Genomic DNA, 26,239 nt, shown 5'->3' with positions numbered 1-26,239 from the left:
TATTTGCTCAGTTAATTGTACTAGCATGACTCGGTGTGCTCCGCGCGCCTCACCACACGTCGTTTCAGAGGGGTAGGCATCTTTGACCATTTCAGTATCTTTTGTGTCTTCATGGCGTCTTGGGTCTTCAGGGCCATTTAGGTCTTTTGGATCCTCTGGGCCTTTAAGGGTATTTTGGGTCTTTGAGGTGTTTTGGGTCTTCAGGGTCTTTGGTGTCTTCAGAGGCTTTTGGGTCTCAAGGGTCTTCGGTGTCTTTTTGGTCTTCTAGGTGTTTCGGGTCTTCGGGGTATTTTGGGTCTTCTGGGTCTTTGGGGTGTTTTGGGTCTTCTGGGTGTTTTGGATCTTCGGGTGTTTTGGGTCTTCGGGGTGTTTTGGGTCTTCAGGGTCTTTGGTGGTCTTCAGGGTATTTTGGGTCTTCAAGGGTCTTGGTGGTCTGAAGAGTCTTGGGGGAATTAAAGGGTCATCAAAGGTCTGAGGGGTCCCAGCAGTCTTAACGCAATTAAGAGGGTTAATTAAGAGGGTGGTAATTTTATTTAAGGGAAGAAGAAGACGTTTTCGTCGCATATAAACATAGCGACATAACCATATACGTTTGCTCTATTATAATAAGACTAGCGGGGTCACCCGTGGGAATCCCACGGGCATGGATGTGTGTGACATTTCGACATATTGAGTTATATGCTGCACATTCATTTTTACAAAATGGTTACTGGCAAGTCATCAGATCCAGAAATGGTGTGATGAACACAATTTATTTATTTCACATAATATGTGACCCCTCACTCCTCTCCACCTGACACTCTCCTGTCTCCACCTGACACTCTCCTGTCTCCACCTGACACTCTCCTCTCTCCACCTAGCACTCCTCTCCTCTCCAAACCCTCACATCCCTCTCCTTTCCAATCCCTCACCTCTCCAATCCCTCACACTCCTCTCCTCTCCAATCCTTCACACGCCTCTCCAATCGCGCCTCACACTCCTCTCCAATCGCGCCTCACACTCCTCTCCAATCGTGCCTCACACTCCTCTCCAATCGTGCCTCACACTCCCCTCCAATCACTCCTCTCCAATCGTGCCTCACACTCCTCTCCAATCACGCCTCACACTCCTCTCCAATCGTGCCTCACACTCCTCTCCAATCGCGCCTCACACTCCTCTCCAATCGCGCCTCACTCGCCTCTCCAATCGGCTTTCCCCGTCTCGTTTCTCTCCTTTTGCTCCCGTCTCGTTCTTTTTCTTGCTCCAAATCGGCCCGTCGGAATCGGAAATCGGCCCGTCTCGCCCGTCGGCCCGTCGGAATCGGAAATCGGCCCGTCTTGCTTTTGTGCTTGTGCGTAAATAAATTGTGTTCATGACACCATTTCTGGTGTTGGGCTAGCGGCTAGGGTGCCGGCTTAGGATCCTGGGTTCGAATCTCGGTCGATCGCCGAATTAATGCCAGGGGGGTTGACTCAGCCTGTCATCCTTCCGAGGTCGGCTAATTGAGTACCAGTTCACTGGTAATTCCCTGTTTGTCGTTGAAGGCGGCAAAAAGGGTTGGCGTCAGGAAGGGCATCCGGCCGTAAAACATTGCTTCAAAAAGGGGACAAAAAAACAACAACTACCACGGTCCCCGAAAAGGCCAACCCCCGCTTTGCGGGGGAAAATGGCCTCTAAACGGTGGTTTTTACACCATTTCTGGATCTGATGACTTGCCAGTAACCATTTTGTAAAAATGAATGTGCAGCATCTAACTCAATATGTCGAAATGTCACACACATCCATGCCCGTGGGATTCCCACGGGTGACCCCGCAAGTTTGCATTGACGTTCGTCGATGGACTCGTTCGCCCGTCTCATTCGTTTTCTTGCTGCATCCTGTTCAAGTCTGCGTTCTTCATCGATCGTCTCATTCATTTTGGAAATAGAAGTTTCCACGCAGCGCATGAATTGTCACGATCCTCAAGAGGAATTTGTCTCGTAATCATCAAATGATAAATGGCAAGTAAATTATATTGTGGAAAATTAAAGATTTCAAATAAACCTATTTAAAGTGTATTCGCACATAACTAATTTTAAAAAACGAAGAAATATCTCTCGGTAATTTCCTGAAACATATTTTACTTCCGGCTAATAATGTTGAATTAAATAAAAACGAAGAAATATATGTCGGCATCATTGTTGACGTTTTTGTGACGACTGTCATCAAACGAAAAAGTAATATATTGTTACAGACACGACTTTGATGTTAAGGTGGGCCGAGCGGAATGGCCGTCGTGTCCGCACAAATTACCCGACTATACTCGACGTTGACGAAGTCGCGCTACGCTGGCTCAATAGGAAAGAGAAGACACCCGGCTGGGTTATAATGACACAATACGACACCAGGGGTTCAGTTCTCAAGACCTCCGGAGGAGGTTATATTAAGGCGGAAAAGGTTAGATTACAGGGGCTAGAGGTATATTACAGGAAGACAGGCACTTAGACACAACCTTATATTATTCCCGACAGACCACAGAGAAACAGGACAAAAACTGACTCACACGGGGATTGATGACAAGGAAAGCGGGTATTCGATGGCCAGCACAAGGTGCACCTTGTGCTCAGGGACAGGATGGCGCGGCCCAAAAGATGCAGGAGGTCTCTCAGCGCTCGAGGTGGCGTCTTGTCGTCTCAAGCTGGGGGCGCATCTGACGTCACGTCCGGCAAGCGGCTGCGTATATCCGGCGGGGAGTGACACGCCCTCGGCTCGTTAGCTCCGCCTCGTGGAATCGGCACGTTGCTTCTCATTGGGTGCGTGCGGGGGGGGTTACTGGCTCCGCCCCTGACGAGGAGCTGACAGCCAGCCCCTTCGGGGTAACCCCGTGGAGCGCATGGTCTGGAGCTAATCGAGCCGGTGTGAGGACGCATCCTCCCCCGCTCCGCCGCCATCTCCTCTGTTGTTGTTGTAATTGTTGTTGTAGTTGTTGTTATTGTTGTTGTTTGGGGAAGAAGATGGGAGGAGGTATGGGAAAGGTCCTAAACTCACTACTGATGCCATATAATCACATTCTGGTGCAACGAAGAGTCATAATTAATGGAGACGAGGCCTTAACTGACATAGAATAAGAATAACTAGGAAGATGTCCGAAAGTTGTCTACGTGTGGTGCGGTGGACCTGGGCACGACATTTAATGGGGGAATAAGGGGAAGGTCGGCTCTACTGATTGTTATTTACATGCAATGGGACTAGGGAATGGGGGATCGGGGAAAGTTGGGGAGTATTGGAGAAAATAGGGGAATATTTACAAGCGGATATGGAGGCCAAATTCCATATTCGCAACATTGCACCCTTCTCTACCCTCGGGGCGTCCCGACCCGATAAATTTTTACCTACTTTAGTGTGGCACGCAATGTAGTTCCCTCTACTATTAACTCTACCCTGAGTGCGACAGTTTTACAGATATTCACAAATGAGTAAATATGTCCCCCTGCGACGTTGCACCCTTCTCCTCACAGAAACACACCCACAGGATAACCGAATCCGGAAAGAATCCTCAAACTAAACATACAGCCGGTAGGGAGCATTATTTACACGACTACGCTGCTATTTACACTACGATCCAGGACCTGTTTTTGGAGGAACACATGCAGATGTTATGCATAGAGAGAGCGCGCTTGCCAGCATCGATACACCAACCCACGAGTGCTCTGTGGCCGACGGCCTTTAATAACGTGCAGAGCACCCTTCCCGAGCATCAAAAGCACCACCCCACCACCAATCGGTGCAGTCACCATTGTTCATTGGAATAAAAATAAATTCGACAACCCCTAACCCTGCAGGTGTCTCTTGCTCTTCTTGTGGTGCACTTGGTGTTAATTAACAGTGGTTCACCTTTATGGCATAGGTGCCACGTTGACCCATAGGTCCTTCCACGGGTGGTGCTTGGCCGCAAAAGAGCTGCGGTCCATTGTGGGTGGCCACAAACATTGCGGTCCATATGGTGTATCGATCCAGGCAGCCAACAGCGAAAGTGCAGGCCCACAACTGCGTAGCCAGCACCTCTCTCTCCTCTCTCTCCACCCCAAAGCCAGATCCTCGGAGGTGGGAGACAAAAGAAGAAACAAGTGAGTAAGGTGGTAAGGGCGCAAAAGTGCACGCAATGTAAGGTGATGCACACTGGGGGCACATGGGAACCAGGTGAGACAGGTACGTTCCTATCGTACGCCCCCCCCCACCAGGTAACCTACATGGCCCCTCCCTTACCCCTTACTGTATCCACACAACACAACACTACCCATAAACATCTACTTTACAAATCAACAAACATCCCTACTGTCTTCCCCGTTCCTCCCATAAACCAAATTCGTCTTCTCTCCCTCCTAACCAATCAAATTTGCCATTTCCAACTCTCATCAAAATTTGCCATCTCCAACTCAACATCAAAATTTGCCATCACCAATTCATCATCAGTCCCTCCTAGGGAGGGAGAGATGGAATCACCCCAATGTCTCATCCACGTCGTGATGCGTCTCACAAATCCACAGCAATCTCATTTCCTGCTACAAACAAAGAAAACACAGGTGTGGAGTCATCATCATCACCACAGGTAAGTGGCTGCGTATGGTGCGACAGGTTCATCAATCCTAACTATTTCCTAAATGATTTTAACAACTTTACACTACCCGGGGTCTTTCTCCGGCCAAACCATTGGCCCTCTTACACTATGGGTTCTAAAAACCAATTCCCATTGGCCAAACTGTGGTGCTCTTCAATTTGGGGTCTCACTCCCCCGATTCATCTCCCGGTGCCCTCGTACAATTTCTGGGCTGCGACGTGTACCTCTCCCAGTGGGTCTACCCACCTGCACACCTCCACCACTGCAGTTGCCTCCGAGCTTACCTGCTCCTTACCCTAACCTAACTACCAGGGGAAGGCCCTCTGGCTCTCTCCCCACTCCGTGCCCTCTCCGGCACTGGGCTGCCCGATCCACACCCGGGATCCTCAGGCACCCACTCACAACTACCGGCTCCCAGAGCCCACCTGCGGCCTCACCTGGCCGACATCCTCACAGTGGTGGAGTGCCCAACCAACTACACACACTAACAGGCTACACGCCCAGCCATTTCCACAACACTAATGCACCCATTCACAACACCATTCTGCAACCGCACCACAAATGCCAATATCCAACCACAATTTACCTGCACCCTCTACCTAACACTTACACTACCCGCCCCGGGTATCCGTGATGGGGGTCCACTCTTCCCCCATTCACACCTTCGCACCATGCACACCACTCCGTACCACTTACTCCAACTCTCTCCACACACCTGTACTTGCACACCTGTGCTCTCATTCTTGGTGCCGCCTGCACCCTTCTCTCCCCAAGCGCATTCGCGCTGATCCACACACTCACTACTCACTCACTGCTCCACACACCTGTCCAGTTGCACACCTGTGCAATCACACCTGTTCAATTCTCACACACACGCGGCATCATCTCATCTAACTACTCCCTTCTGAAACTTGCGCTTCCCAGTCGTCCCTTTAAACTATTGCGCTCCCACGTCATTATCATCCATACTAATCTACCTGCGTCCCCACTACAGGTATCAGTCACTAACTAAACTTAACGTCACCTAATGTCAATCTTCGCTAGATCCCTACACACCATATCCTAACCCACCCGGGCTAGTTTTCACTGCCATACACCCCATAAACTATTGCTCCTTTGCCCCCCACATGGGAAGGATGGTGGATTTGCCATCCCACCACATCGGGGGTCTCTCACTACCAATTTTGCACATCAAATTTCAACAAATTAAAAATTTGCCAATCACTGCCCATCATCTGCCAATCACTACTGCCAATCCCTTGCCAATCATCAAATTTTGTTTTTCTCTAATTTTGGGTCCAAAACACTAACCTCATCACCCAGTCGACTCACTAATACCTCTCGGTGCGCCACTCCCTGTCCAAAGCCCGGCTTCGTGAAGCCAAGCAATGGATGCTGGTTGTTTTGTGCCAGCGGCTGGATGCGTCCGGCATTCGGGGCAGGGACGGGGGCTTACCCGTGCCGAGATCCCACGCACCATCTCGGCACGGAGCCATCCAATGTCCCGCTCTCGACCTGCCGGCACGTCTCACCAAAAAGTGGTCGCCATGACGACCCTTTCTATCGGGCTGCCCGCTCCGCCTAGTGGAGCACGGACGCGGCCGTTCAAAGCGAGGCCCAGCACGCACCGAGGGCCCGCTTCGGCTAAAAGTCGACCTAACCTTTAACCCGGTCACCGTCGATGCTTCACCTGCTTGCTTACACCCCGCAGCCCGTTCCTTGCTCACACATCCAGCTGTGCCCATGCTCCTCGTACCTTTCCTTACACACCCCGGTACACTCACTCCGCCCATCGACTTGGTCACACACCTGACCACCGAACACCTTGGCACACATTCGTTGCTTGCACACCTCACCAATACACCTCTTCGAGCCCCCTCCTCGGTCACCTCCTCTGTGACAATCACAGGTGTGCCCTCATTCGCACACCCAACCACGTGCCTCACCACCAACTCCAGCGTGCATTCCCACTCACGCTCTACCATTCCAGGTGTGCATCCTTCCATCCCAGGTGTACATCCTCGCTCACCTGTCACAACTAACTCACTCTCCTTGTCACTCTCAATACTCTCACCTCCACTCTTAACCACGCACTCACCCTTACTCTTGACAGCACACTCTTTCCCCATGCACCTGTCCGTCACACACCTTTCTCGCGCACACTCTCCCGTTACACCCTCTGTAACACTCACCACAGGTGGACACTCTTCCTTACTTCTGACAGCGCACTCTTTCCTCATGCACCTGTCCGTCACACACCTTTCTCGCGCACACTCTCCCGTTACACCCTCTGTAACACTCACCACAGGTGGACACTCTTCCTTACTTCTGACAGCGCACTCTTTCCTCATGCACCTGTCCGTCACACACCTTTCTCGCGCACACTCTCCCGTTACACCCTCTGTAACACTCACCACAGGTGGACACTCTTCCTTACTTCTGACAGCGCACTCTTTCCTCATGCACCTGTCCGTCACACACCTTTCTCGCGCACACTCTTGCGCACACTCTCCCGTCACACCCTCTGTAACACTCACCACCCCGCGCTTCCATGTGCCCCCTCGCACACGCGCTACGACCGACTCACTCTCGCCAGCACCCTCACTCCTTGGCACACACTTTTTCCTCACACACCCCAGAGTCGGACTTTCTTGCACACCTCCTCTTTCGCACACCAGACCTGTCGCACACTTCACCAACGGCCTCTCACGAACACCCGGGTCCATCTCGACCCCCAAGCTTCTTAAATCCCCTGGCGCATCATACGCACGACCATATTGGTCACCACTTACACCGGGTCCTCTTCCTCTTCGCTTCTCCTCCATCACCTGCGAATCCCTCATCCGGTTAATGAGCACATCATCACGATCCAAACACAGACTTTGGACCAATTCTTTTACTTCCTCTTTTATCTCTTTGTTATCCCCTCTCCGTCGCTTCTTAATTTCGCTCATCCCTTCTTCCACTTCTTCTAGTTTCTGCTTCACCTCTTTTATGTCCCGGTACGTCTCCTCAAGCTCATCCTCTAAGGCTACCTTGACCGTTTCCAGGTGCGTCCTCACCTGCCGGTCCTTCGTCTCCATTACCTCTATCACCTCGTCCAACCTCGTTGTCAGTCCCTCACGTACCATCTGACATTCCCTCTTTGTCGCTATCAAGTCGTTTTTTATGTCGTTTTGTGTCGCTTTTAAACCTCCTAATACCGCAGTGTTCCTTTGAACCTGCTCCACTAACTCCGTTTGTCCCACCGTCAGCTGCTCCACCTCCTGCGTCAGGTCCTCTATGCCCCCTTGTAACTTTACAGTCCCCTTCCTCACCTCCTTCTCCATGTGCTCCTTACAGTGCCTCACCTCCTCGCGCACTCCTCCGACCTCCTCACTCACTCCTCTTCTGATCTCTTCTCCCATCACTTGCATCTCCTGCCCAGATGCCACCCTCATCTGCTCCATTTCCTCCCTGTGAGCATCCAGTTTGGCTTCTACCCCCATTCTGACCCCCTCTATCTGCTGCTCCATTTGTTTAACTTCCCTTTCCGCTTGGTCCCTCATGTCCCTCAATTTGCCTTCCATACTGTTTTCTAACCCCTCTAACCCAGTTTTCACTCCCTCTATTTGATTCTCTTGAGCGGCCATTCTGTTTTCCACCCCCGTTAACCCATGTCTCACCTCTTTTATCCCGTTGTCTAACCCCTCAAAATTATTGTCTAACTTCCCAAATTTCTTGTCTAACTCCTCAAAATTATTGTCTAACTTCCCAAATTTCTTGTCTAACCCCCCGATTTGATTCCCTAGTCGCTCCCCCATTCTGTTTTCCATTTTCTCCATTTCCCTGGCTCTTTTTTCGTTGTCGCTCTTCGACTCTGCCATGTATTCGCTAAACCGTGCCATGAACTGCTGCATGTCAAACGGCTGCATGTTAAAGCCCGCTGATACAGCCGGCTCGGCTACCGCGCGCTCGTGCGAGGCGCCTTTTTGCGCGCCCGCTACTTCGTGCGTGACGGCGCTATTTTGCGAACCTGCCGCCCTCACTGCTTCGCTCTCCTCTTGTCCCTCAATTTGGTCCTGGACCGACCCTGCTTCACTCTCCCCTACCGGACCCCAGCCGTCTTGATCCGCCATAGCGCGACTTTCAAAATTCGAGTTTCGTAAAACAAATTCGAAATTTCGCCGTTATACTTTCGTCGAGCGCAGTACCCGCGCTCCGGATCGATTTTGTCGAGCGCCGTACGCGCTCCGGATCGATTTTGTCGAGCGCAGTACGCGCTCCGGATCGATTTTGTCGAGCGCAGTACGCGCTCCGGATCGATTTTGTCGAGCGCAGTACGCGCTCCGGATCGATTTTCCCTCCCAAAATTTGGGCCTAACTAATTTAGTCCCGGGTCCGAATCTCACTCCTCGACACCAATTGTTACAGACACGACTTTGATGTTAAGGTGGGCCGAGCGGAATGGCCGTCGTGTCCGCACAAATTACCCGACTATACTCGACGTTGACGAAGTCGCGCTACGCTGGCTCAATAGGAAAGAGAAGACACCCGGCTGGGTTATAATGACACAATACGACACCAGGGGTTCAGTTCTCAAGACCTCCGGAGGAGGTTATATTAAGGCGGAAAAGGTTAGATTACAGGGGCTAGAGGTATATTACAGGAAGACAGGCACTTAGACACAACCTTATATTATTCCCGACAGACCACAGAGAAACAGGACAAAAACTGACTCACACGGGGATTGATGACAAGGAAAGCGGGTATTCGATGGCCAGCACAAGGTGCACCTTGTGCTCAGGGACAGGATGGCGCGGCCCAAAAGATGCAGGAGGTCTCTCAGCGCTCGAGGTGGCGTCTTGTCGTCTCAAGCTGGGGGCGCATCTGACGTCACGTCCGGCAAGCGGCTGCGTATATCCGGCGGGGAGTGACACGCCCTCGGCTCGTTAGCTCCGCCTCGTGGAATCGGCACGTTGCTTCTCATTGGGTGCGTGCGGGGGGGGTTACTGGCTCCGCCCCTGACGAGGAGCTGACAGCCAGCCCCTTCGGGGTAACCCCGTGGAGCGCATGGTCTGGAGCTAATCGAGCCGGTGTGAGGACGCATCCTCCCCCGCTCCGCCGCCATCTCCTCTGTTGTTGTTGTAATTGTTGTTGTAGTTGTTGTTATTGTTGTTGTTTGGGGAAGAAGATGGGAGGAGGTATGGGAAAGGTCCTAAACTCACTACTGATGCCATATAATCACATTCTGGTGCAACGAAGAGTCATAATTAATGGAGACGAGGCCTTAACTGACATAGAATAAGAATAACTAGGAAGATGTCCGAAAGTTGTCTACGTGTGGTGCGGTGGACCTGGGCACGACATTTAATGGGGGAATAAGGGGAAGGTCGGCTCTACTGATTGTTATTTACATGCAATGGGACTAGGGAATGGGGGATCGGGGAAAGTTGGGGAGTATTGGAGAAAATAGGGGAATATTTACAAGCGGATATGGAGGCCAAATTCCATATTCGCAACATTATCTTAACGGAAAAGCAAAAGCGAATTTTTAATATATATCGACACGTTGCCGTCGGTGTCATGTTGGGCGGTGTATGATACACCATGACGCGATTTTTAAAAATATATCTCTGCATTTTCCCGCGTGTGTGGAATGTTCTCAATTATTGCTGACACCGAGTCCAAAACCATCGATAAAAATGAAATCATATGGTGAGTTAGATTGGAGATAAAGGCGTGAGAGAGACTCAATGGCCTTGAAGTTGAAGTTACAGGCGTTTGAGAATTCATTTCGTTCTATAAACGGCAACTTTCATTGGATTTCCTTCCCGTTTTTTTTCAACCGAGTCGAAAACTATGTTAGCGACTGTGAAAAATGAAATGATATATCGAATTTTTAATATGTATCGACACGTTGCCGTCGGTGTCATGTTAGGCGGTGTATGATACACCATGACGCGATTTTAAAAAATATATCTGCATTTTCCCGCGTGTGTGGAATGTTCTCAATTATTGCTGACACCGACTCTAAAACCATCGATAAAAATGAAATCATATGGTGAGTTAGATTGGAGATAAAGGCGTGAGAGAGACTCAATGGCCTTGAAGTTACAGGCATTTGAGAATTCATTTCGTTCTATAAACGGCAACTTTCATCGGATTTTCTTCTCGTTTTTTTTCAACCGAGTCTAAAACTATGTTAGCGACTGTGAAAAATGAAATGATATATCGAATTTAAAATAGATATCGACACATTGCCGTCGGTGTCATGTTGGGCGGTGTATGATACACCATGACGCGATTTTAAAAAATATATCTCTGCATTTTCCCGCGTGTGTGGAATGTTTGTGGAAAATTAAAGATTTCAAATAAACCTATTTAAAGTGTATGCGCACATAACTAATAAAAAAAACGAAGAAATATCTCTCGGTAATTTCCTGAAACATATTTTACTTCCGGCTAATATGTTGAATGAAATAAAAACGAAGAAATATATGTCGGCATCATTGTTGACGTTTTTGTGACGACTATCATCAAACGAAATAGTAATATATCATAACGGAAAAGCAAAAGCGAATTTTTAATATATATCGACACATTGCCGGCGGTGCCATGTTGGGCGGTGTATGATACACCATGACGCGATTTTAAAATATATATCTCTGCATTTTCCCGCGTGTGTGGATTGTTCTCAATTATTGCTGACACCGAGTCTAAAAGTAAAACCATCGATAAAAATGAAATCATATGGTGAGTTAGATTGGAGATAAAGGCGTGAGAGAGACTCAATGGCCTTGAAGTTACAGGCCTTTGAGAATTCATTTCGTTCTATAAACGGCAACTTTCATCGGATTTTCTTCCCGTTTTTTTTCAACCGAGTCTAAAACTATGTTAGCGACTGTGAAAAATGAAATGATTTATCGAATTTGATTTGAAATAAAACTGGGGGAGAGCAAGACACCACGGGCCTACAAAACAGGACTCAAAGCTATGCGAGTTAATAAAATGGTGGATATTTGTTTATAGCCACTCCCAGAATGGGTGGAGCTATGGGTGGAGCTACTCTGCAAACCGAGTAAGCCACACCCCGGACAGACACCCAACAGATAGACAGACAGACAGACAGAATCATCTACGGCTATTATAATATAGATTGTATTGCATGTAAATATATATGTATGTGGTCCCTGTATAGACATGCAGAAATAGATAAATATGTATATGTATGTGGTCCCTGTATAGACACGTATAAATAGATAAATATGTATAAAATATGTATAAAAACCAGAAATAGATTTGTATAAAAACCTGTATGTGGTCATTCCAGGTACCGGATTTTGCCAGGGTGAGTGAATTGGCTTTAAAAATCCGGCAACAAGCCAATTGGGAAACGCGCATTTAAAGCGCATATTTGTCGTTCAAAAATTACATAGGGCTATTTTTTGGGGGAGGCATGTATGAGCTTGATTAAACCTTACTAATAAATTAACACTCAACTCAAAGCCCATGGAAATCTGACGCAACAAAGCCGGGCAGTGTGTAATCAGCAAAGGCCTACAGGCCTGTGTTAGGTCCACCAGGAAAGAAGATGACAGCCATAAAATTTTGGCTCGGTACTATGGTGGGTGGAGTCAAGCAAGATATGTGAGTGAGGTCCAGCAGCTGTCTAACCAATGGGTGCACATTTCAAAAATCGATTCCCAAGAAGAACCACAACAACAACAACAACAACAACAACAACAACAACAACAACAACAACAACAACAACAACAACACAAAGCTCTTGTAGACTTGTAACACGTCACAGGTTAAAAAAAGAAACGCGAATGTGAATTGTTCATCAACAGGTGATTGAATATGTTGATTGAATACACAATACTCAAAGTCAAAATGAGTCAAAATAAGTCAAAATAAGTCAAATCAATACAAGTCAAAATAAGTCAAAATGAGTCAAAATAAGTCAAATCAATATGTCAAAATAAGTCAAAATGAGTCAAAATAAGTCAAAATAAGTCAAATCAATACAAGTCAAAATAAGTCAAAATGAGTCAAAATAAGTCAAATCAATATGTCAAAATAAGTCAAAATGAGTCAAAATAAGTCAAATCAATATTTCAAAATAAGTCAAAATAAGTAAAATCAATATAAGTCAAAATAAGTCAAAATAAGTCAAAATAAGTCAAAATAAGTAAAATCAATATAAGTCAAAATAAGTCAAAATGAGTCAAAATAAGTCAAATCAATATTTCAAAATAAGTCAAAATAAGTCAAAATAAGTCAAAATAAGTAAAATCAATACAAGTCAAAATAAGTCAAAATGAGTCAAAATAAGTCAAAATGAGTCAAAATAAGTAAAATCAATATGTCAAAATAAGTCAAAATGAGTCAAAATAAGTAAAATCAATATGTCAAAATAAGTCAAAATAAGTCAAAATAAGTAAAATCAACATAAGTCAAAATAAGTCAAAATGAGTCAAAATAAGTCAAAATGAGTCAAAAAAAGTCAAATCAATATGTCAAAATAAGTCAAAATGAGTCAAAATAAGTCAAAATGAGTCAAAATAAGTAAAATCAATATGTCAAAAGAAGTCAAAATGAGTCAAAATAAGTCAAATCAATATGTCAAAATAAGTCAAAATAAGTCAAAATAAGTCAAAATAAGTCAAAATAAGTAAAATCAATATGTCAAAATAAGTCAAAATGAGTCAAAATAAGTCAAATCAATATGTCAAAATAAGTCAAAATGAGTCAAAATAAGTCAAAATAAGTCAAATCAATGTCAAAATAAGTCAAAATGAGTCAAAATAAGTCAAATCAATATGTCAAAATAAGTCAAAATGAGTCAAAATAAGTCAAATCATAAGTCAAAATGAGTCAAAATAAGTCAAATCATAAGTCAAAATGAGTCAAAATAAGTCAAATCAATAAGTCAAAATGAGTCAAAATAAGTCAAATCAATATGTCAAAATAAGTCAAAATGAGTCAAATCAATACAAGTCAAAATCAGTCAAAATGAGTCAAAATGAGTCAAAATGAGACCAAACAAGCAGAGGACAGAAGACACCTTTATTGTACTTTTAAGAAAGGGCACAAGATAACAATGCCAACCTTGAACAACAAATGCTTGCTTGACTCCACCCACCATAGCACCAAGACAAAATATGGCTGCCATCATGGTTTTCTGGTGGGCCTAACACATTAGATCTGCAGGCCTTTGCCGATTATATACTGCCTGGATTTGTTGCTTCAGATTTCCATTGGTTTTGTTTGGGTCGTATATTATTCACAATGAGGAACCCCGAAAAATCTAATCATATGTCAAATAATAGTAAGGTTTAATCAAGCCGGTCAGAACGCACAGTACGGCAGAACGCATGGTAATAAAGCATCACATTAAATTAAGCGTTACGCAAATCAAGCGTAACATTACGTAAATTACTAAAATAATAGCGTTACATAATTTTTGAATGGCCCCATATTGGGGTTAAACAATCCGTGACCATGTGACGAATGAGCTCATTCTGATATAACGGTGGGGAGGGTAACATGGATGAGAGGTGTCAAGTTGATGTTTTAATGGTGCATTAAATGCGTTTCCCAATTGCCCTGTACATCTTAAGGGTACTTGAAATGCGTGTTTCCAAATCGGCTCGGTATTGGATTTTGTTGTAGGTTGTGACCACAGTTGCAGTCATTCTTGTTTTGTATACAGAGGCAGCACACAGAATGGAACAGGAGGTAACATAAGAAAAGGAACAGCAGAACGAGAAGGGGGAAATGCCAACAGCAGGGCCGAGTGAGAAATAGTAAATGGGGACGGACAAACCAGAGATGCAGGTAACGATGAGGGGTAGTGGAGAATGCGAGGAGGTTACGTCATAATTTTTGCCATGCATTTTAATTCGCACTGGGGGTGGTTTGACGGGCGTAGAAAATATCGTGGTTTTGGGTGTAAATGTATAGAAAAAGAAGGTGAAATTGACAGCCTGTTCCTCAAAACTATACTTATGTCTCTGAAATGTTAATGAATCAAATAAACCAATACTAGAGAGGCTAGTGCGAATTAAAATGCATGGCAAAAATTCTGGAGTAACCCTTCTGCAAAATAAAAACCTCACCAATATAATTAAATTGTGACACCCAAAGCAACACTCGGTTTCTCACCGTGTGTAGGATATCTCATTTCGATTGAGCGTACCTTTGGTAGACACCGCAATTTATTTCCCTCCAAGGACAAATCTCGTAGATTGTGCAGGGCTCCGACGCTCACAGGCTGAAACACACAGGGACGTCTGGAGCCCAGCTCTCCTACACTTGTATATACTACAAAAGAAATATATTATTAGACTAACCAAACAACTCAGCTATGCAAAGTATATTGTCTCAACCCACAACACCTTGTCGATTCATGTAATGAGGAACGGGAATGAACATTAATAGACGATGGAAATCATAAATGCACCTGATCTGCCAAGAAATCACAGTACAGTAATATCCCAAATAGCGAACCTCCTATTTACAAACTTTCAATCTTCCAAACCAAAGTTTTTGATACCAAAAATTCGATTTACGACCGCAAACCCCGAAAATACGAAATTTTAATCAACTGCAGTTAACTCCGTTTTCAACTATGAATTCAAAACGTGACCTCATGATCTTTTGCTCAAACATTTCGATCGTTTAAATTAAAATAAACATGCGTCTCGCTACAAAATATCACAGCATCACTCACTTACATCCGGGGTGATGACGTCGGAAAGTCGCTTCCCTCATTTTCTTCCACGTGGCTACATTATCACCTTTGTGCTGAAGTGGTGTCAAGGTGCATTTTATTTACTCAAATGTTCTTGTGCATTACAGTACGGTACTGTACTGTATTCATCCATAACTATGGCTCATAAAAGGAAGATAAGTGCTCAAGGAAGTGATACGAATGGAAAGAAAGATAGGAAAGTGGTATCGTTAGAAAGTAAAACGGAAATTTGAAGATGGATTGACGCTGGTTTCCGCCTTACGAATATTGCACGTGACTTTGGCCTTGCGAATACAATTTTATTTTTTAGTATACAAGATCGAGGCTCGTGAAAGAGCTAACAATCACACAAAAAGTCAAACCGACACATAAAACACAAAATAAGGGGAGCGGCAGACAAGATGGGGAGAAGGGGGAAGGACACAAACACAACACTTGAGAGCATGGACATCGAGAGAAATGTGGGAGGGAGAGGGCCTGGGGGGAGGTGGGAGAGGTATAAAACACATGGACACTGCAAGGACTTCCAGGAAAGAAGTTGGAATTCCAAAAAAGTGTATCTGGGGTGAATTAGCAGGGGTAGAAAAGATCAAGGTTTTGGATGGGGGAAGATAAGAGATGGTGGTGAACAGCTGTTTTAAAGACCTGGAGGGAGGAGTGGGATGGAAGGGAGTGGGGGAGTTTGTTCCAGAGGCGGGAGAAAAGGGGCATGAAAGAGTGAAGGTGAGCAGAGAGCCTAGATTTTGGCAGTTTAACCATAAGAGGGTTGCTGGCAGATCTTGTGTGACCTGTAGGAATATTTGGGGGACAGAGCACAGAGAGAGCTGGGAGAGCAAGGCCGGAGAGGAGTCGGTAGAAGACAGAAAGACCACCAACCTGCCTGCGGTGAGTGAGTGAAAGGCCCTCGGAGTTAGCTTCATCGCAGGAGATTCCAATGATTCTGAAAGCTTTGGTTTCAACAGCGTGAAGCCGAGCTCGGTGTGAGGCAGGAGCACCGGCCCAGAGGGGGGAACAGTATTCCATTGAGCTGCAGATGAAAGCCTTGTATGTGGTGAGGAGCTCAGGTATGCCAAGGAAGGACTTCGCACGACGGAGGATGCCCAGTCGGAGACTGGCTTTGGAGGCCAGCTTGGAAATGTGGTTTTCCCAAGAAAGATCATGGCAGATAGTGAGACCCAAAAGCTTGAGCGACAGAACTTCTTGGAGAGGATTGTTGAGAAAGTAGATGGGAGCGTTTTCCAGTCGGTCTTTTCGGAGAGACATAGTAAGAGTGTGAGATTTGTCAGGATTGAAAGACATGTTCCACTTGTTTGACCAGTCTGCGATTTTGTCCAGGTCTGTAGAGTGAGGAGGCTGCAGACTGCCGATCTGAGGGATGAGGAATGGAGCGGCAGAGAGTGGAGTCATCAGCAAAGATATAGAGAGGATTTTCCAGAGTCGAAGAGATCATTGATGAAGACCAGAAATAGCACATGGCCCAGAACACGACCTTGGGGAACTCCAGCCAGAACAGGAAGGGGACGCGAGAGAAATCCAATCAGGGCCACACGTTGCCTACGACCAGAGAGGAAGTCCGCAAGCCATGAGTGGAGATTTCCATGGATACCATAGGAGGAGAGTTTGGTGAGCAGAGCTGGGTGCCAGACCGTATCGAAGGCACGTGATATGTCAAGGGAGACAGCTCTGATTTCTTGTTTGGCATCGAGTTTTCCTCCATCCATTGTTGAGACAGCAGAAGCAACATGTCCAGAGTAGAATGACCTAGTCTGAATCCAAATTGATGATCGGAGACCAAGCCATTGGAGAAGAGGAAGGATTTGATATCCGAAGCAATGATGGATTCCCTGACTTTGCTGATAATTGGGAGCAGGCTGATTGGTCTGTAGTTGCAAGGATCTGTTTTTGCACATTTTTTGTGTAAAGTGGTAATGTTTGCTGATTTCCAAGATGCTGGCAGATGACCTTGAGCAAAAGAGAGCGTGAAAAGAACAGAGAGAGGGTGAGATAGAGCGGCAGAGCAGGATTTTAGGACACGTGGGCTGATGCCGTCTGGTCCAGTTGCAGAATCAGTCGAGGTTTGACAAAAACTTCTCCACCTTGTCAGGAGAGAAGGACACAGAGTCCAGGAGCTGTTGGGTTCGACTGGGTAAGGTGGGAAGAGAGAGAGATGGGTTTGGGACACAAGATTTTGAGGCAAACACTGGGTTGAGGCATTCGGCTTTGTCACGTGCGGCGTCAACTGTGTAGCCATTTGAGGTAAGGGAGGGGATGGAGGAGGAACAAACACCAGAAACGGATTTGACCAGATGCCACCAGGATTTGGAGGAAGGAGACAGGTTTGAGAGTTCATTCTTGAGTGTGGAGAGATAGTGATTACTGGCACTCCTGAGGGTAGACACACACTTGTTCCGAGCTTGGTGGAAGGAACTGAGATTGCCTTCAGTTGGATTTGCCTTCCAAGAGGCAAAGGCAAGTTGATTCAGGGCAACTGCCTCACCACAAGATTCAGTGTACCATGGACGGGAAGAAGGGTAAGACAACTGAAGACGAGATGGGATAAATCTGTGCATGTGAGAGAGAGAGCAGTTTGCTTTGGAAGAATTCCCAGGAAGAATTGATGTCAGAGGCAGTAGAGATGGGAGACCAGTCCAGATGATTGATGGCTGCTTGCGGACCATGCCAGTCAGCCTGGGTGAAATGCCAGACTCGTCGGCGCTGAGGAGGCTCTCCGAGAATGGTCAGAGAGATGTCCATTTTAACAAGCACATGATCAGAAGAACCAATTGGAGCAGGAGAAGAGCAGCAGACATTTGCAGGGAAGTTTGTCAACCAAGTCTAGAAGAGAAGATACTCCATTGACTGAGATCCGGGTCGGGAAATTGACAGGTTGTGTCAGTCCCAATGAGTCGCAGAAGTCCTTTGCTGAGGTGTCATGGCTGGTGAGAGAGGAACCCACACCCAGCCAGCTGGCATGATGACAGTTGAAGTCGCCACATATGAGGAAGAGAGAGTTTGGATGAGTTGATAGAAGTTGGTCCATGTTGACCGACAGCGAAATGTAAATGGAGTCATCACTGTTTGGAGGACGGTACAGAACACATATGAACAAAAGGTGGGAGCGGAGAGGAAGCCGTAGCCAGAGGTACTCCTGGGGGTGGGGTGGAGAGAGGGAAGTGCAAGGAGAGTGAGGAAGAGAGTTTTTATAAAGATAGCCACCCCACCACCAGGACGAGGCTGAGGTCTATCATACCGGAGGAGGGAGTAACCAGCAAGAGATATTAAGGAATCAGAGACATCTTGAAGGAGGAAAGTTTCTGTTAAGCGGATCAAGTCTGGATTGTCAGAAGCAACCTGAATGGAGAGATCAATCAGGTTTGAGCGAAGGCCCCGGATGTTTGAGGTCCATACCATTAATGAGGAGAGAGGGGGAGCATCGGGTGCAGGACAGGGGAGGGGAGGGGAGGGGTAGGGTCAGATGAAGGATGAGAGGGGGAGGTAGGCAGAGCAGTTGATAGTGTGTCAGAGATTACAGAAGAGTTACAAGAAAGGGAAGGATGAGGAGGACGAAAGGTTTGATGGTGATGGGATGAGGCACAGTGAGGGGTGTTTGAGGGGGGGCAGAGGAAAGGAGAAGGTTGGGGTAGGTGGAAGTATGAGATAGAAGGGAGACGAAGTGGGGAGGAGGCAGCTTTGAGGAGTAGGGGGAGGGGGGAGAATTGTAGAGGGATGGTAGGGGGGGAGATTTGAAGGGGAGGGGTTGGTGGGAGTTTTGAATGGGAGTGGCAAGGGGGGAGTTTTGAAAGTGGATAATAATGAAAGATGAACATTTATAACAAATTGGGTTTATTGTGATTTTCAAGTTAGCGATCCGTTTAAGAACGATGGAGGAGGGGTGGAATGAATGTGAATTTAGAGCATGTAGTGAGGAAGAATTGTAAGAGATTGAATATTTTTTTGAAGTGGAATGAGTTGAAGAGGTAATTGAAAAAAGCCTTTTCAATACGAAGAAAAACAGCGTGTTGTAATATATCACTGAATAAAACACTGCGGGGGAAAGTTTAAACATATTTAAACAGAACCGTGAAGAACAATCTTATATTCACAAAAATACCAACAGGAGAGGGCTGAGAGGGACAACCACGAGTCACGTGAACAGGGCAAAAGGTGGAAGGCAAGGAGATAATGGGGGCGGGGCGAGACAGCGCACGTGGACAGAAGCACACGATGGGAAATAAATGTTGTTGTTTTTTTTGTTTGTTTTTTGGGGGGGTGGGGGGGTTTAAAACGTTAGACAAAGAGTAAATGTTCGGGGAAGTTTGGGGGAGAAGGGAAAAATCTAAGAACCAAGCAAAAACAGCGAAGGGAGGAACAAACTTCGATGGGGGAAGCCTCGGGCTACAAGGCCACACACACGCGACAAACAGAAACGATTAATTTATGAAAGATTAACACCGAGAAACTTCCTAGGGAGACACTATAGGTACACACACCGAAAGATAAATACAGCTTCGACAAAATACAATTGTGAACATTTACCTAATTTCGAAAACGTGGAGAACGTGTACAGCTTCGAAAATCCCTGCCGTCCCAATGGTGATTAAGATGCACAACAGCCAAGAAAAAATAATGGTATGTGCTCAATGTGAGACACCTTCCAGTACAAATTAGAACAGTGTTCTTCGAAGTTGCGACATTGACTGGTGTGCCTCCGCCCACATTATTATATCATTACACATACTTGTTCCAAGCTTGATATAAATCTCTTCAGCTGTTCTCAAGTATCACATTTTTACCTGACATGACTTCTTACCTTTGATGCTAAAATGTAATCAGTTCATATTTCCATTATAATATACCAGTATAATTATACCAAGTTTGGTGAAAATCCCATGACTGGTTCACAAGTTAGCTCGGTAACACAGTTTTTACCTAATGGGCTGTCTGACAATTGACCTCTTTAGGCAAACATCTAAATTGGTTCATAGTTACATCATTATACAAATCTGTACCAAGTTTGACTGATCCCTTCAGCCGTTCTCAAGTTATCAACCTATTACAGACTCTGACCTTTGACCTCTTGATCACGAAATCTAATTAGTTCATCTTTACCTCATTATAATACCTGCACCAAGTTTGACTTGGATCCCTTCAGCCGTTTTCAAGTTATCACGGCAACGAAAACCTATTATGGAGGGACAGATGCACAGACGGACAGAGGACAGCCGGACCTACGAATATATACACATAATCACTATACAAATATATATACGCATTTATTTATTTATTAGTCTTTATAAATACAAAGCTGTAAAAACCATATTTATTTTCGAAATTAGCATTGGTGTCTCAAGTTCTATTGACGCCATAGTTTCTATAGCGTCTGAAGTTCGGCATTGATCGGTTCAGCACTTCTGGAGAAGATTGTTTAAAATGCATTTTAATTAAAAAAAGAAAAGCAAAATGGCTGCCAAGCGTTTCACCCATTCACGTTAATTGAAAGATATGCACTTACATCTGATGACTTGAAATGACCTTGTGAAGTTTCACCTTATGAATGTAGCGTCTTTGAGAAATAAGAACTGTGACAAAATTTGGCAAAAAGAAAATAACCCCAAAAAATAACAATAATGAAAGATGGAAGCCAAATAAAAAATGGATTAGGGAAGACAAGTCGCCCCACCGCCCTTCTAAATTTTTGCATACAGGGCATTTGCATTCCTTTCCTTTTTCTAACATTCCGTATGAGAAATCAAGTTTAACAGATGCCTGTCCTATTGTTTGAACACGCACAGCTTTGAGGAATTGTTTACTGTTTTATCAAATCCCGTTATGATAACAAAGATTTTTCCGTGGTACCCAAAATTTAGTAGAAAATGCTCAATATCACCTATAAGAACTACAAAGCCCATCAAATACAAATACAGCAAAAGAAAAGTACAAGAGACCCAATCGGACCATCATGCCTGTGCCATAGCCACACACCGGTAAATGTTACCTATTGCAAATCATACAGCCAACTACAAAGAGGGAATTTGTCGGTAGGTTGAAAGCTGCTTATTTCCTGCTACCCCTGTTACATATAAACATTACGTTGCCAGCAATGAAACAAAACACAAAAAGGTCGAGACGTAAAAAAAAAATATATATATATATAAAAAGCAACAATGTCAGGAGTACGAGGCTTGTTGAGTTCACATCTAAGACGCAGGTGTAAATAAGAAAGCACCGGCAGGTAGAAACGAAATGAGAAAATCCAGATAATCTGCAGAATCCGCTATTCTGCATTCAGCCACGTCATCGTTATATGTGAATTGTTAAGATTTAACTATTTACAACAACGGCTGTTCAAAAATAACCACTCGTCTTGCCAAACATAAAATAGTCTTCAAAGTTTCATGGACATTTAAATCGTAATGCTTGCTCTATTTAATGAGGTGGTAACAAAGGTCGGTGAAAATACATTGCAATAAGAAGGCAACTTTCTTTCAACAAACAAAATACAATGTTTTTTTACGATGGGGAAAAAAAAAAAACACTCGTCCGCAACTAGAAATCAACATTTTCCCTTTCTGCCAAGAAGTGAGACCAAACGACAGTGCTCATGTGTCCCCCTTCCATGCGCAATACTCACCAACTCATCAAATTGATTGTTTCCAAGATCAAATTGCTGCAGTTTGGCAAGTGATGAAAGCGATCTGCAATAAGAATTGTGGTAGGAAAGACCAACACAGGCAGAAAGTAGTACAGTTAAAATGATACAGGAGCACATCCTCCATCATGGATCATCCGCCACGTTCGAATCATCTATGTTTGTTTACTGGAGGATTAATAAGTAACCGATCATTGAGTGTTGTGACAACAGTCATGAATATTTTTGCAAAGTCAAGGACCCTGTTCAATACCAGTATTGCACATAAGGCAATCAAAACATGACTGTGGAATTGCCTGCCTGAGTCTGTCCAATAATGTTCTTCTCTCCACTTCTTTAAAACAGTTAGTCATCGTCATCAACAATTCCTATTTTCATCGATTCTCCTCTGCTGTCCTGTCCACCCAAACTGAATGTTCGTTCCGTCCCATTTCCTCCATCCTCCCTTGTACATCAACTTCCCCTGCTCTATCGGCATCAACATCTTCCCTTTATCATTCAGCTCTTCCCTTAAGCTCCGATCTCTGTAAAACAAAATTTATTTTAATTATATTGAGTAGTCCCAAGTGGGACAGACACTCATCTCCCATCATCGTAATTGGGGTGCATTAGGTGATAAAGTTGATTCTCAGTTTGATTTGATGGAAAACTAGAGAGTTCATAGAACACAATACCCCATGCAGTGCTCAAGAATATACAGGTGGGCCTTGCTGTTTGCGTGGATTACATTCTTGAAAAATCACCGTGAACCGCAAATTTGCGATGCGCAAACTTATGGGGTAATAGGGAAAATAGGGTTAGTCACTAACTTTAAAATTTGTCCAAACTACACCCTTAGTTAACATGTTTGTGCATTTTTTTTGTGCTATTTATTTTCATGAATAACAGTCGTTTAGAGCATAAAATAAAGTATTATTTTCCTGTAATATTATTTTGTATGGAGCTTATGGCCTGCTGGCTGCATCATTGCTGGGAGTGCGGCTATGCAGCTGATGCAGTGCACTCTGTTTCCAGTAAGCTGGTACTCATTTTACCAACCTCGGAAGGATGACAGGCTGAGGCAACTCACCTGGTGTTCATTCAACGGCTGACAGGGGCTTTAACCCAGGACCCTGAGATCTCAAGCAATACACCTTAACTGTTAAGCCAACACCAGCCAACACCTGTATTAAGAACAAAAAATAAAGTGTATTGTCTTGAGTTATTAAGATCATGAAACCTACCTTTAATAATAATGATGATTATAAACTTGATCCTATAATGTGATGGAGATGATAATGATGGTGACAATAAAGACAAGTTGATGGAGATGATGGTGATGATGATGTTGGTGGGTTTGAGGGGGTTATTGTGTTGACGGCCCATGTTAATGGGGTGAATAAATCTGGAAAATAGTTCACCAACCCACGATTATTCGAGTGCATTGACCGCAATCCTCAAACTTGCCTCAATAAATGAATCACAATAGAGCGAATCCAAGAAGGGGAAACCCACGAATGGCAAAGCCCTCCTGTACTTCAATTTAGAATTTTAAATCGTTTAAAAATCCCGGAGTTGAGCACTACTGAAGTAGTCTTACACACCAACCACAATTGTACACTGTAATTACACGATGTTGAGTCACAATTTAGGAGATGATGGCTTTATTGATTACCATAGAAAGCAGCGTCAATCAGCATCGTCATAGATGGCAAGTGACCCGAGTTTCACAGGTTTGGCCCATTCTGTTTCTAAAAAAACACGCAAACCCATTTTAGTATCGTCAAAATCCGTATTGGATGGAAAGTATGATCAATTTTAAAAACGCAATGTTTTGCTTCCATTCCACTCACAAGGATTTACACACATACTGATAGACCTGGGGTGTGTTCAGTTAGCAGGTTTCTTGCAGAGCGCTCACTCGCCAAGTGGATTAAGCACTCAAGCAAGCACTCCATTTGAAACTGTTGATAAGGAACGGCTGTCTTGGCATTACCAACTAGAACGGCACTCAGTAGAGAGCACACCTCCGCAAGGTGAACAGTTTACGTTTTGTATCCCAGAGTAGACCAGAAAATGACAATACATAATCACATTTAATCAAAATCATCCGTCCACAACTTTTTGAGATATCCTTATATATGTTGGTTTTAGCCCTATCTCTCATTGGTGAAGAATCACTGATAAAATGAAACAATTCTCATATTCGAATCCATATTCAGATCTTCACCAAAATCGAATCGAATGGTCCTTGTCACACACCCAACCTGTCCACAAAGTTTCGTCCAAATCGGTCCATAACTTTTTGAGATATCCTGCTGTATATCGTTTTTGGCCCAAGCCTGGTGTTGGGCTAGCGGCTAGGGTGCCAGCTTGGGATCCGAGGATCCTGGGTTCGAATCCCGGTCGATCGCTGAATTAACGCCAGGGGGGTTGACTCAGCCTGTCATCCTTCCGAGGTCGGCTAATTGAGTACCAGTTCACTGGTAATTCCCTGCTTGTCGTAAAAGGCAACAAAAAGGGTTGGCGGCAGGAAGGGCATCCAGCCGTAAAACATTGCTTCAAAAAGGGGACCAAAAAACAACAACAACCACGGTCCCCGAAAAAGGCCAACCCCCGCTTTGCGGGGAAAAATGGCCTCTAAATGTGTTTTTTATTTATTTATCGTTTTTGGCCCGAGCTCCCAACGGTGAAGAATCACTTTAAAAATTCTATCAGCCGGATCCGAATCCGCATCTTCATCAAAATCTAATCATTTCGACCTCGTCACACATGCTACCTCTCTGCCAAATTTCGTCCGAATCCGTCCACAACTTTTTGAGATATCTTGTTCAAAAACAAACAAACAAACAAACAGACAGACAGACAGACAGGGGTGAAAACATAACCTCCATCCACCTATAGTGGTGGAGGTAACCAGCAAGTTTCCTGTTTGCAATTTCAATTTTGTTTCACTGCCAGGCAGGCAAGGCAAACAACTACCTCGCTCTTCTTTGCACATGTGCGGTCGGGACAAATTCTGAGCCAACGTATGGTAAAACAGCAGACTTGTTTTCCTATTCATGTTCTCATTTGTGTTAAATATATAATATTCAATTTAAATAAGTTGTTCCTCGATCATAAACTGACAAGAAGGATGGATGGATGGATGGATATGAACCAATTGCTTAAACCCGCTTTTCACTTTGTGTGTGTGGGGTAATTAGGGCCCAGTGTGGCCTAAAAGGCCTGATGGCTGATAACACAATTGTAGTCGCACAGTGAAAACTATGCAGGAAGAGCAGATCCTGAATTTATGAAAAACGTTCTATTCGTTTTTGTCTAGTGAAAGGACCCTTAAACCCTTTTGGAGCCCAAAAGGGGTGTAAAGGTCTAAGGGTCTAAAATGGTCTGAAGTGTTGAAATATAATATAAAATATATAAAATAGGAGGACTAAAAAGGTCTAAATGGTCAAAGGAGTTTAAAGGGACTACAGGTTTAAGGGATCTAAAGTGTGTAAATGTCTAAGCCTCTAAAGGGTCTATAGGGGTTTAAAAAGTCATGAGGGGCCTAAAGTGTACACGAGATCTCATAGGTCTAAAGAGCACATTCCAACAGTAGTTTGGGTATAAACGGTCTAAGACTCCAAGCGAAGGTGTCTAAAGGATTGAAAGGGTCAATAGGGTCTAAAGGGTATGAAGGACTAAAGGTTCTAAAGTGTTGAAAGTGCCAAAATGGTCTTAAAGGGGTAAAAGAGTCTAAACAGCCTCAAGGTCAAAATCGTCTACTGGTGTAAGGGGTCTTTAGGATATATAGGGGTTTAAATGGTCATACAGGGTCTAAAGGTCTGTGGGGTCGAAGGGGTCTAAAGGGTCTAAAGAGTATGTTCCAATAGTAGTTAGGGTGTAAAGGGGTCTAAGATGATCTAAAGGGTCGAAAAGGTCAAAAGGGAGTAAGGGTCTAAAGGAGTTTAATGTGTCAAAAGGATCTTAAAACTTATAAAGGGTCAAATAATTTAAAAGTCATAAGGGTCTACAGGGGTAAGGGTCAATAGAGGTTTAAAAGATCATAAGGGGTCGAAAGATCAATGCAGTTTAAGGGATCGAAAGGTCTAACCCTAAAGGGTACATTCCAAAGGTAATTTGTGTCTAATGGGTCTCAAGGGTCTATGGGTCTATTTGGACTAAAAGCGCTCGAAGGAGTCTACGGGATGTAAAATGTCTTAAATGGTCTTAAAGGGGTCTTAAAATGTCTAAGTGGTTTAAAGAGTCTAAAGGTCAAAAGGGTCAAGGGGCCTAAGCAGTGTAACGGGTCTTG

The 26,239-nt window shown here is 44.7% G+C and overlaps 1 protein-coding gene across 6 annotated transcripts in view; it reads right to left on the bottom strand.

Annotated features, from left to right (window-relative positions):
• SCRIB (scribble planar cell polarity protein) overlaps positions 1–26,239 on the bottom strand; it is a 139,996-nt gene that overhangs the window by 79,353 nt on the left and 34,404 nt on the right. For all 6 annotated transcript variants that reach the window (XM_068108272.2, XM_068108273.2, XM_068108274.2 and 3 more), the window contains exons 6-7: positions 21,946–22,009; positions 14,760–14,834 (exon numbers count right to left, since the gene is read on the bottom strand). In XM_068108272.2, coding sequence (XP_067964373.2) covers positions 14,760–14,834; positions 21,946–22,009 — 139 coding nt within the window. The remainder of the gene's footprint in view (positions 1–14,759; positions 14,835–21,945; positions 22,010–26,239) is intronic.

The sequence above is a fragment of the Myxine glutinosa genome, chromosome 2, assembly GCF_964187855.1.
Source record: "Myxine glutinosa chromosome 2, kmMyxGlut1.1, whole genome shotgun sequence".
Classification (NCBI taxonomy): domain Eukaryota; kingdom Metazoa; phylum Chordata; class Myxini; order Myxiniformes; family Myxinidae; genus Myxine; species Myxine glutinosa.
This window is presented reverse-complemented; position numbering and strand designations above follow the sequence as displayed.